This window comes from Austrofundulus limnaeus, unplaced genomic scaffold (genome assembly GCF_001266775.1).
Source record: "Austrofundulus limnaeus strain Quisiro unplaced genomic scaffold, Austrofundulus_limnaeus-1.0 Scaffold181, whole genome shotgun sequence".
NCBI classification, from domain to species: Eukaryota; Metazoa; Chordata; class Actinopteri; order Cyprinodontiformes; family Rivulidae; genus Austrofundulus; species Austrofundulus limnaeus.
The window spans coordinates 966010-978138 of NW_013952583.1; the positions used below are offsets into that span (position 1 = coordinate 966010).

At 42.1% G+C, this 12129-nt stretch overlaps 1 protein-coding gene across 2 annotated transcripts in view; it reads right to left on the reverse strand.

Annotated features, from left to right (window-relative positions):
- Positions 1-43: 43 nt before the first annotated feature.
- capn3a (calpain 3a, (p94)) overlaps positions 44-12129 on the reverse strand; it is a 24347-nt gene continuing 12261 nt past the window's right edge. The window contains exons 13-21 of one of the 2 annotated variants that reach the window (XM_014018050.1): positions 7937-7973; positions 7539-7616; positions 7371-7428; positions 6371-6444; positions 5954-6022; positions 5553-5631; positions 5087-5203; positions 1920-1978; positions 44-1744 (exon numbers count right to left, since the gene is read on the reverse strand). In XM_014018050.1, the coding sequence (XP_013873504.1) occupies positions 1718-1744; positions 1920-1978; positions 5087-5203; positions 5553-5631; positions 5954-6022; positions 6371-6444; positions 7371-7428; positions 7539-7616; positions 7937-7973 (598 nt within the window). In that variant the 3' untranslated portion in view covers positions 44-1717. The remainder of the gene's footprint in view (positions 1745-1919; positions 1979-5086; positions 5204-5552; positions 5632-5953; positions 6023-6370; positions 6445-7370; positions 7429-7538; positions 7617-7936; positions 7974-12129) is intronic. The other variant, XM_014018051.1, reaches the window with a different exon arrangement.

Below are 12129 nucleotides of genomic sequence, written 5' to 3' on the forward strand. Positions count from 1 at the left end.
GGGGGGGGGTCCTTCACCTCACATGAAAAGTACTGCAACACAATCACACCAACAACTACATATTTATTTGATTAAAATGTTTAAAAATGTGGTACACTCATTTGACCGTAGCCTTCATGTTGAAAAAAATAAATTAAAATCACAAAAAYGCTGGGGTCCAACCCATTTGCCATATTCTTTCAAATCCATATTTGAACCTTTTCATGTGGAAGTGATGACTCATCAGCCCAGCAGCTGTGTCCCTAAATCTTATCCATCCTCATGCTTGAGCTTAAATACTGACTGGATCCTTGTCAGGAGGTGAAAACCTGTCTGTAGTTGCTGAGATGAGCAGGAGAAGCTTGAGTTTGTCCACCAGGGAGCGCTGTCTGTTTGTGGTCACTGGTGGGTTGCAGATTGATCCTTGTCCCTCACAAAATCCAGGAGGTCTTGTGAAATCCAAAATGTGTTTTTCTGACTCTATTAGAAAAGTAAACAGGTGTGTACAATGYTCCTTTCTCTGTCCAAAAAGCCAAAAAAAAATGTAAAAAGAAAGGTTTTGTTATTAAAAGAAAAATTATTGGAGATCAAAAGCAAACTAGTAATTACTATAGTAACTGCTGTATGGGATTGGGACAGTAAAAAGAGGTTGTGTGTGTTTGCTAACTGAGAACAGTGGGACATGAGTGAGGATGGGAGGACAACAGTAGAGAAGAAAATGCAGGAAGCCTGAGAGCTTTTTGTAAGGGGAACAGATCAAATGAAGAGACATTCGGACCGTGTTCAGACCTGGCTCTAACATCTGTCCTGAGAGGGTAGACTGTGTCAACATGGCTCTAAACACAGATGTGAAATATCTCAATACGCATTAAAAACTTCTTCGCTCAAACCACCTTTATCGTCGTACTTTTGGTAGTAAGAACACGCTCCGTCCTAAGCGAAGGTGCAGGACTTCCTACAGACGTAACCCAGAAGCAGTARGGTCTAAACATCTAGCCCTGGGCATCTCAGGGTCCAGCCGCTGGTGGATTTAGGATAATTAAACAGAAGATGTGGCTTTGTTTGTATTGGATTAAAAGTTTTTAATCAGAATCCTTATTAAAATGTTTTTTTTTTTGTTGTGAATTTTTTAACCCGAGTGGATGCTTTGAATGATTGTACCCACTGTGGTCACTGTGAGCTGTAATGGGCTGTCAATCACAACACATCGATCTGAGCAGCGTTTGGTCAAGCAAGGTTTGATCTCCAGCCGCTGCAGTGTGGACAAGTCCTTGGGTAGGACATTGGACCCACTATGAGCCCCRGTCCACTTACTGGTGTATAAGTGAGATATAAAAACAACCATATCATGTCTGTTACATAATGAAGCCAATTAAAAGATGATCCTTCAAAAATATGACTCAAATGGTTCTGAACCGTGTTSATGTCCAAATAATAATGGTTCAGATTATAATAAAACCATCAGCATGTGACTGTGTATCTGCATACARAGCAGCTAACTGAACACTGAACGAGAGCTGACCACTGGCTGTTGATTCGCCCGTGACGTATGTTTAATGCGAGGTCTGAACAGGCTTTCGATGCAGAGGAAGCAGAAGCGCTCAGACTGAGAGCAGGCTGCTGGTGGCGTGAGCTGGATGAAAGCTAACGACGGTCGGGCACACTGATTGTTGAGGTAAGAGCTGGCAGGTCTGGTCCTTGTTTGGAGTTGAGTTCACCTGGGAGAAGATGGGCCTGTCTAGGCGTACATGGTCAACTGGAGCCACTTCAAATGGAGACAAAGAAGCACTGCTTTAGATTGTGAACGTAAAAACATTGTCTTTAGAACTTGTTTTTTGGAAATGAAATCAACAGAAGTAAGAAACTGGAATCAACTGACTACATAWATGCACAAGGTTATCTGGTTTGTTKGAATAATCCATCATGTTGTGGATTTGTACCTCCAGGACACTGAGTCTGATGGTGCCATCTCCATCTTGATCAAAGGCCTGGAACGCCCCTGAGAAGACAAATATCACACTGAATCAACCTGATTTTGTGGGTAAAAAACATCATTCTGAGGCTTAACGTAGTTTTCTTTTAAATATGGTATAAATCAGGGATTCTTAACCTTTTTTGACCTCGGGGCCCAATTTGTTGAACTTCAAGTGACACGAGGCCCAGTCAGACATTACCAATGTAAAGATCAAAATGATAATTATTCTAAATCTTGGTTAATTTTTATTGTTTTTGCATTATAACTAACTAACATAACTAAATTAAATACACTTACATTTTAAAAGCAAAACTCCTGTCAATAATCACAAGACATGATTATGACAAACATTTTTATATTGTAACCTGCCCAGAACAATTATTTGAACAAATACAACAGTCAGTCAACAGACCACTCAGGCTTATCAGCACAAAAATATGTATTTTTAACATAAACAATATTTTCAAAAATTTCAAGAACTCCTGAAAAGAGTAACAAGAAGCCTAAATCCACAAAYTCACACTTTTGAGATGCTGTTATCTTGCTTTAGGATAAATATTAACAACAAATTGTGCTTAAATAAAYGTTTATTTTCCCTTTCCTTGTAAAGACCATTTCTTTACCTTTTTTATTTCTTGATCCTGTTATTATTGGATTACTTAACTTTTTTGCTGGACTGGACAGTAAGCTAAGTACTAATAAAACWATCTATAAGTTTTATTAATAAGGAAAAGTATCTAATTTTACACATTTCTAAGTAACAAATGGGTCGACACCGTGTTTGAGTTTCATCTTCAGTCCATTTTTAAATCAAAGATGTTTGCGGACCTCAAAAAGACTTCTTTATTTAATTCACCAGAAAATGTAAAATAAAAAATCTTTAAAGAAACCAGATTCCATGGTAGCAATAACTGGGCTGTAGTATGAATTGTTACCATGTACTTACCTGGTATTTGCTGCGTACTTATGCAATATGTATGTTGTACTTATGCAGTATGTACATGGTCCTTAATAGTACCAGGTACATATCTTGTCAGTATCAGGTAAGTTATCAGGTAATTACAATGTAAGTACCACATTTATGCACTGCTGCCAACTGCACATATTCACAATAAAGTTACTTTGTGCTGGGATCAATAAATTCTGCAACGTCCCGAAGGAACAGAGAACGTCAAAACAACTCGAAACAACTCCCGTATTTGACTAATGTCGATGTTAATGAGTAAACCAAAGGAAGAACTTTGCTTTGTCCCTATTAGTGTTGCATAAATTAAATCTCTTGTCTCTGGCATCCAGCAGAGAGACGCACAGAGCAGCAGCTCTAACAGRGCCRAGCGGCTTCAAACAGAAAACTTCTCCCATAAAGCTCAGCCTGACAACAAATCAGCTGTTTACCTCAGAAGACAAATTTAAAAAGTCTTCCAGCTAGATCYAACAGAGATGTGCAGTGCTCCAGCTCDTCATTTCACTGTGGAACATCACCTGTCAGYCACCAGRGGCACAAGTGGGGGTGGCCACGGGGGGCTGTGCCCCACCAGTTTTAACCTCTTGAGTCCCAAGCTTTGTGCTTATTTAAATATTTACCAGCTATATAAGATTAGTAGAACCTTATAAATATAAAAGTTGTTTAAAAAACTTAGAATTAAAAATATGAATATATATTTTACATAAAATTAAAAAAAACAAAATAGTTAATCTGAAAAAAGACAACTAGTATAAAATAAATGTCCTCAACATCAGGATGAAGCTTTTCATGAGGTTAGAGGCATTAAATAAATCAATATTTTTAAGCTATTATAACTGGACTTCTATTTTCAAACTGTAGATGTTTCTCTTCCCATCAGGGAGGCTTTGTCAGTTGAAAATATTTGGAGTGGGAGCTTTAGAGCTTCATGAAGGTCTATAGCTTAGAACACAGAATAGAAATCTGCCGCCAAACTGGACCATGATGCTTTGCATTAGGCAAAGATGGCGGTATCCACGAAATACTCCATTGCAGTATGGGGGAAATTGGTCTTGGCGGAGGTTTGCACTCTCCGAGTGCTTCTAGTTTTAAATGAAACCAGAGAGCGTTGACAGAGAGGAGAGGGTAGAAATGACTCAGCCTGTAACTGAAAATATGGATGGAGGACAACAGAGCTGCTTCATGGAAGAAGAACCTCAGCTTAGCCTGTTAGCCTTCCCGCTAGCACCAACGCTATATTGCCTTATATGTATTAGCTTGGTGCTAGCGTGACAAACAAGCTAAACTGAGGTCCTCCATCCATATTTTCAGTTGCAGGCTGAGTCATTTTTGTGTTCTCCTCTCTGTCATGTGGATGGAGGACCTCAGTGACGAGAGGAGAATGTGTAGCACCGAGCTAATACATATAAATGGTGATAGCGTCAGGGCTAATGCTAAAGCTAACAGGCTAAGCTGAGGTTCTTCTTCCATGAAGCAGCTCTGTTGTCCTCCATCCATATTTTCAGTTACAGGCTGAGTCATTTCTACCTTCTCCTCTCTGTCAACGCTCTCTGGTTTCATTTAAAAGAGTCGATCATCAGATATTGTCCAAGATTAACCTTCAGGGTGGATATAGCTCGCTAGCAGCCTCGCATCGATGACCTATCCACGTCATCATTTACCCAGAATGCTTTGTGTGTAAATTAAATGGCCCCGTCCGTGTAATATATTTTTAAATTTTTAGTTTAAAAATGATAAAAACTGAACAGCCTACCGTATTTTTACAGTCTTTATTTTACAGTTAACATATATGTTTATTAAATAAAGTCTAATGTTACAACTAATAATGGATCCATTTAACAAATCACTATGTTGCTGCCTGTAGTTTGTTAAATACCTACTCAACCTGTTGGGTAATTGTTTTAGACACACACGAAAAAAACAGAAAATTTTTTTTCAAATTAAAATACAACACAGCAATGAAAATGTTTTTCTTAGTATGGAACATGGGGGCGGTTTATTATGATTTGGGCCTAAATAGCTGCATCTGTACAGGGCATAGATTTTAACCATCATATGTGATTTTTTTTATGACGTGTCTAAATATCTGATGAAAATCTGAGGATACTCTATGCAAAATACAGAAAAGTATTTAAAGTATTCAGACCGATATCGGGGCACTGACTTACTAAACATGGCTTCAAGTCGAACCAGACAGCTGATGAAGCTGTCGAAGTCGATGTTCATGCGCTCGTTTGCGTAACGCATGGTGATGATGTCATACAGCTGGTTGTTGAGACGGAAGCCTGAGCGGGACATAAGACACATGACTGTACATTGACAAAAACATTCAGAGGATGAATTTAGGATGGAAGCAAAGACAAACAATCTTATAATTTTTACATCATAAACTTGACAAAAATAAATGAGTTCTTCATTAAAAACAACATCACTGCAATAAGATTTTTCTAAAAGTTGTAGCTGAATTTGACTTAAAATACTGAATGTCCAAATCTTAACCCTATTATGATTGAACAAATTTCAAGTATTAAGCTAATCAAGGCTAAGTTGAATAAGAGAAGATTAAAGCAACAGAAGAAACCTCTGAATAAACTAAAATATGAAAACATCACTTTTTTCTCTCTCTATTCCTACCTGCATCGTTGACAGCATTTCTCATCTCGTAACTGTTGATGCTGGCAGACTGGTCAGCATCATATTGTTTAAAGATTCCCTAAAAAACAAACAAAAAAAAAACATAATGATTACACCACAGAACTGAGCTGCAGTGTTCAACAGCTTCCCATAAGTCAAAATATTACAGGATAAAAATGATCCAACACAAAGAACGGTGTCTCCTGTCTCTTTTTTTCTTTTTCTCACCTCGCCATTCCAACACAACTTCACCCCCTTCAAAATAAAAGACTGAACATAACGTCTCTTTTGATACTGTTATATACTTAACAACAACTGGTAAAGGCAAAAAAAGGGTAAAAATAGTAAAACAGATGAGATACATTACAAATAAAATCTATTAAAGGAGCCTTTTCTCCCACCTGCCACTGCTTGATCTTATTCCACAGATGTCTGAACTCCTGCAGGTTAAGTCTGCCGGTCCCATCCATCTAAACAGACACAGTTAAGCCTAAGAACTGCGCTACATGTCAGACCATCAACAATTTCCAGTTTTGACAAAGAAAAAGTATGAATTTCACTAAAAACATCAGCAACTTGTCCCATCTGAGCAGGACAAGAAGCCTTGGATKTCCAGCAACAACATTTTGTTTTGTGAAGTCACGGTTGCAAAACGTCTGATTTAACTCCATTTATCACGATGGAATATTTCCATGTTTAGTCCAGCCTTTAAGTTGCCGGGTGCCATGTTGCCCTGAGCGTCCATCACAGACCCTAAAACGGGTTTTGGCAGGTTGTGCCTCCTGAGGACAACACAGCCGGCCCGATGCACTCGATACAAAGGATACGTCCATCAGAGCGATCATGCTCCTGCAGCTCTCCAGACTGAACCCCTCTGTGCTCATGTCCTTATCTAGAGGAGATCCATAAAGACAGAGACATGAGAAAACACTTCTAAGTGAAGGCCTACAGTCCTTTCAGGCAACAGTTTTAGACTAAGATCATCAAATGTTGATAAATGACAGAGTTGTAGCTGTTTTACGTTTCTGTGCTTTGTTTAGTTACTTTTGTTCTGTTCAAATCTGTGCTCCTTTTGTTTAGTTATTTATCCTGTATTTGGTTCTGTTACACTCCTGATTCTGTCTCTGCCACACCCACCTGCTCCTGCTCCGTCTCGATGTGAAGGTGTATTCCAATCAATGAACAGGGTTTGGTTTGTTGGGCTTTAGCCTGTGTTGCATCTTGTGATCAAAAGTATGAAAAGCAGCTTCAAACAACATAAAACATACCGCTCCATCATGATGGAGTTGACAGCTTCTAAAAGTGCTTATAAACTGGTAAGSTCAACACAGAAAGCTGTCTGGTTCCATGTCTCACTGGTTTGTACAATTTTGTGCAAATTAGCCACCAAAACAAATCAAGCTTGGACACAGAACTTCTGTAACCCCATGTTGTTGTTTTCCATAYATATTCCAGATGTTGATTGCTGCCATGTCTGATTTTGTTTTGCATTTTTGTAAATAAATCTTACGTTTAATTGAAACTCCTCRCCCTCCCTCTACACTCTGGGTCCAACTCTTTGAAAACAATCCATTCACCCTGATGTCACACATCGAGTGTGTTGTGAATGACTCTGTTACTACCAAAACAAAAATCTCAATAACTTTAAAACTGATTGTGTTTTGGCCTTTTTGTGCTGAATATMATCAATTAGCTGTGGGTGACATCTTGAATTGAACTAACTAAAAGTTAACCAGTTGATTGACCAATGATTACCTTCTKAGAGTTTCATTAAAATCTGTCCATAGGCTCATGAGATATTTTGCTAACAYGACTTACGTTTGGTGATCACTCTGTTGAGAACATTTTTCAGTTCGTTGGCTGTGATTTCCATGTCCTGAACAGATCAGAGAACAAAAGAAGAAGAAACAAAAAGGACATCAAAATACTTTCATATGAGTCACAGTTTTCAAAGTAACTGGTAGTATGTGTACTTCCACTACTCACATCTCCAGCTATCTCCTGAAAAATGGTTCGAAAYTGCTGGTCCTCCTCGCTCTCCTCCCCTGCTGAGGCTGGTGCTGGCTGCGTCAGCRATGGAGCCGCAGAGGAGAGAGATGTGAGAAAAATGAAAAAAAAAACAGCATGGAGGACCACTTTCTGTGCATCATGTTGTCAGCAAGAGTAGTCCTCGACTATCAGGCTAATAAGAGAAGCTTCTTTTTGTAAACAGTGGGCAAAAACTTGGATTAAATTGTGGGTTGACTCCAAAAGTTGACCAGTTGAAAATGTACATTCAGTGATTCCAGYTTTGTTTAAATGTATCAAGTGATACAAGGKATATTTTGYTAAYACACACAAAAACACAATAATAAACAACAAACACTGAATTCACAGAGACTTACCACAGGATTGTCGGCCTCGATCCTGTTCTCTATCTCCCTGGTTGAAGATGAACAAACAGTAGTCATCATAGTGACCATCATCATCATCATCATCCTTGTCATCATCTTTTAACCATAACATAATATTCTCATACAATTTTAAGCATATAATATAATTAATCTGTAACCCTGGGATTAAAAAACATTTGTATAAAAAGCTTGATTTAAAACACATTGTAATAAAATATTTTAACAAACCTTTATTAAGATGATAATTAAATGTAAGTGTAATACCACTGGTTTCTTGTCCAGTCGTGTTTTTGCTGTATTTTTCTTTATGTGTGTTTTTGGAAAGCCTAGACTTGGTGCATTTCAATAAAAACAACTATTTGAGGTTACATTAACAAACCAAAATTCTTCTTAATTATGACTGTGTCTAACTGATGGTAAGTTAAATAAAAAAGTTATATTGTTGAATCCATCCATCAGATATCATTTCCAGCCAAGGTCCATCTGCAAGCTGTCCTGTCCTGTCCTCCTGGGCAGCAGGGGGGTTGGGGGTGTGGTGGTTTGCTGAGACTTGAGCATACAGTACAGAGTATTTGGAAAGTTTACCAGACTGTGCCCAAATCTGAAGTCCCTTGTCCTAAAAAAGATTCCAAACCAGCTTCGAACTGGGGCCGATTTCTTCCAGCTCTACAAATCAAATTGTCGTTAAAATTGTTTCTCGTAATCCGTGCATTTTGTCCCACCCACCAAACAGAAAAAACCCACCCTCATTGACAAACACTCATAGCATACAGAAAATAGGGCTGGTATTAGGTGTAAAACTAACTGAATCTGTGCAGCAGAGAAACACTGTTTCGTGACGATGTGCTCCAATGCAGTTTTTAGACATGAACACCTAATGGACCAAATCAACGCACAATTATAGGGGGGATCCTGAAAACCCAGAGGGGGCACCAAAACCGAAAACCAGAACAGATTTCAGGAGACCTGTTATTTGACAGATYCAGCAACAAAGGGGTTAGAGAATCATCTTGATATTTTTAGGTCTACTTTAGTTGATTTTTTTCTCCACAGTTGATATTTTTATTGTTAAAAGCACTGTCAGTATTTAACTTACTGAAGCTCAACCTTTTATAAATTTCTATTCATTAAARACTAACTTACATACTGAATAATGAGACTCTGCATCTAAATCTCAGGACATTGGTTTGAGACCAGTTGTCCTTTTTCAGGGGGACTACAGTGGAGCCCCGCAAAGACGTRTTCCCTTTCAGTCATTTCACTMGGTACAACACATCAGTATGGGAAACCACGCCCCTGYGTGTCCTGGCTGAAGCCAYCTCTAATCACGCCTTTAGGCAGGTGAYGTGATGACGACAGATGTCAGGCTCCGCCTGCACATATATAMTGTCCGYCATCASAGTCACTYCTCAGTTCTAMYGCTCTTCACCTCGCTAAGAACACCCACCTCTTCCAACCTAGCTAGTTAGCTGCTGCTAATTAGCTTTGTTTGTTCGAAGGCTCTCGAAATTAGTTTAACAGCTTTTGCTGGTGTTAGCTGCATCTGCCTACTGGTAACTGTATGCCCACGGAGCGCTAATTTTGAGTAGCCTTTCTTACCTCGACGAAAGAGAGGATTTTGTGGTTCGGGATGAGTACAAAATTACTCAAGAAGAAGCAGAAGTCTTCGGTTCGCCCCTGTCCCCAGGGGTGCGGCCTCTCGCTTCATGATAAGGACCAGCACAAGGCTTGCCCTGTCTGTTTGGGGATCGTTCACGCTCGTAGGACGTTGGCGGAGCCCGAAGCGTGTGCGTTTTGTCGCCAGCTTTGGCGCTCAACCCTGGAGAGACGGGTTAAGTTCTTGGAGAAAGTGCTGGGCAAAGCTGCAGTCGCACGGCAGGACCCTCTCCTCTCCGAGTCCAGTAACCCGGCTCCGTCCGAGTCTGACGAGGAGGAGCTCTCGGTCGAAGCCCCCGCTTCCAGCTGGGCGGACCGCGTGGAGTATATGGAGGGGTTAGCCGACGAAGAAGAGGAGGCCTCCCAGTTTCAGCTGGACCTCCGCCAGGGAGACGAGGATGGGCTGGATATTGGCCTCGATGTTCATGGTTTGTAGGAGGATGACAGCGAACATGGTCTGAGTCAAGATGCCCCCGCTGCTGCGGAGGCAAACCAGGAGGACGCGTCTTTTCTCTCCTTGTGTCGTCGTGCAGCTCAGAAACTGGAGGTGGTGGCCTACTCCCCCTCCTGCATAAAAACTGTCACGGTTTGCTGGGTTTTTTCTCCCCACCGAAGCGACCACGGTGAAGAACCGTCTTCCCATGTTCCCAGACTTCGTCTCGGAGCTGACATCCTGCTGGAACAAACCTCTGTCCACCCGCGTCACAGTACCCAGCTATGGACCGTATTTGGATCTGGAGGGAGCCGAAAAAGCTGGGCTAGTGAACATTACTCCTATGGAGTCGTCCCTAGCAGCATATTTGGCCCCGTCTCATAATCATGGAGTGAGYGGGCCCACCACGCTTCCTTCCAAGCCCTGTAGATTTTCTGCTGTGCAGCTGGAAAAYGTTTACAAGGCTCAGGCCACCACCGCTCGCGGTTTGAGCTCCATTAGCATGCTCCAGACTTACCAGGCTATGGCTCTGGCGGAGCTCAGAGCCCAGGTACCGCCCGAGAGTCCTCTGTTGCCTCTCTTAAATGAGATCCGACTCACCGCGGACTACATCCTCCATGCGTCCCGCAGCGTAGCACTCTCCCTGGACAGAGGGATGGCTTCAACCATGGTGGCGCAGAGACATTTGTGGTTGACACTCTCTGATGTCCCCGACAGAGACCGAGCCACATACCTGGATGAACCAGTTATGGCGGCTGGGTTATTCGGTCAGTCTCTCGACGTCATTTAGGCGAAGTTCGAGCTGAGGAAGAAGCAGGCTGAATCTCTGCGCTGCATTATCCCCAGACGGGACTCGAGACTGAAGACCAGCACACGGAAGCCGGCTGCTCAACCGCCTCCTGTTAAGAGAGCGGTGCTGCCTGGGAGCCTGAGCACCCAGGCACTGCAGCCTCATAACCACGGCCAATCTCCCCGCGAGTCGGCTTGGAGCAAGGGCCCCCCTCTGGGTCTTCAGAAGGGCTCGACGCCTCGGAGGGAGAACAGTCCTCCTAGCTGTGGGACTGTCACTTCAGGGACTTCAGGGCCAGGGAGACATGATCGCATGTCATCGGCTGCCGCCCAAAAGGCATCTTGTTTGTTTTTTCAGGGAACCAGCCCCAAGAGGCACTGCGTTTCCCACACACAGTCTCCCAAGCACCAGTCCCACCCCACTCACACATTGTTTGTACAAAAAGCCCCCAGTTTGGTTGGGCTAAATGGTCAAAATATAAATGTACAAAATGTTTGTGTAAACTTGTTGAATGTGTCAATAAAAGAAACACTTCACACACATAAAAAAAACAACAAAATAAAATCAAAAAAGTTGTGAGCGACAGTCATATTATGCTGCACCTCTCTCATACGACAGAGGGCAGCAGGACTTCGCCAACACAAGTCGGTCGCCTAGCATCGCATGCGCACCATCCCCTTGGGTGGAAAAAACTGTTGCCATGGGTTACCGGCTACAGTTTTGCATAAGGCCGCCCCATTTCAACAACGTGATAAACACTGTTGTTGGGAACGAAGCAGCCGGGGATTTGAGAGAGGAAATAAACATGTTACTGGCGAAAGGAACCATACGCGTGGCCCCTGCCTCGGACGTGAACAAAGGTTGGTACAGCCGTTATTTTGTCATTCCGAAAAAAGGCGGTGGCCTCCGTCCGATTCTGGACCTGAGAGTGTTAAACAAGTTTCTATGAACATACAGGTTCAAAATGCTAACACTCAGGCAGCTTCTGCATTCTGTCAGCCCAGGCAACTGGTTTGCAACCATCGACTTAACAGACGCTTACTTTCATGTAGCGATCCACCCGGATCACAGAAAATATTTGAGGTTTGCGTTCGAAGGCGTAGCCTACGAATACCTGGTGCTACCATTCGGTCTGTCGCTGGTGCCCCGCACCTTTTCAAAGTATGTGGAAGCAGCGTGAGCTCCTCTCAGGGAGAAAGGAGTTCGCCTGTTAGCGTATCTGGACGACTGGGCTCTGATAGCCAGCTCCAAGGAGCAGGCTACAGAGCATCTGTCTCAGGTCTTGTCGCACATTCAGGCTCTGGG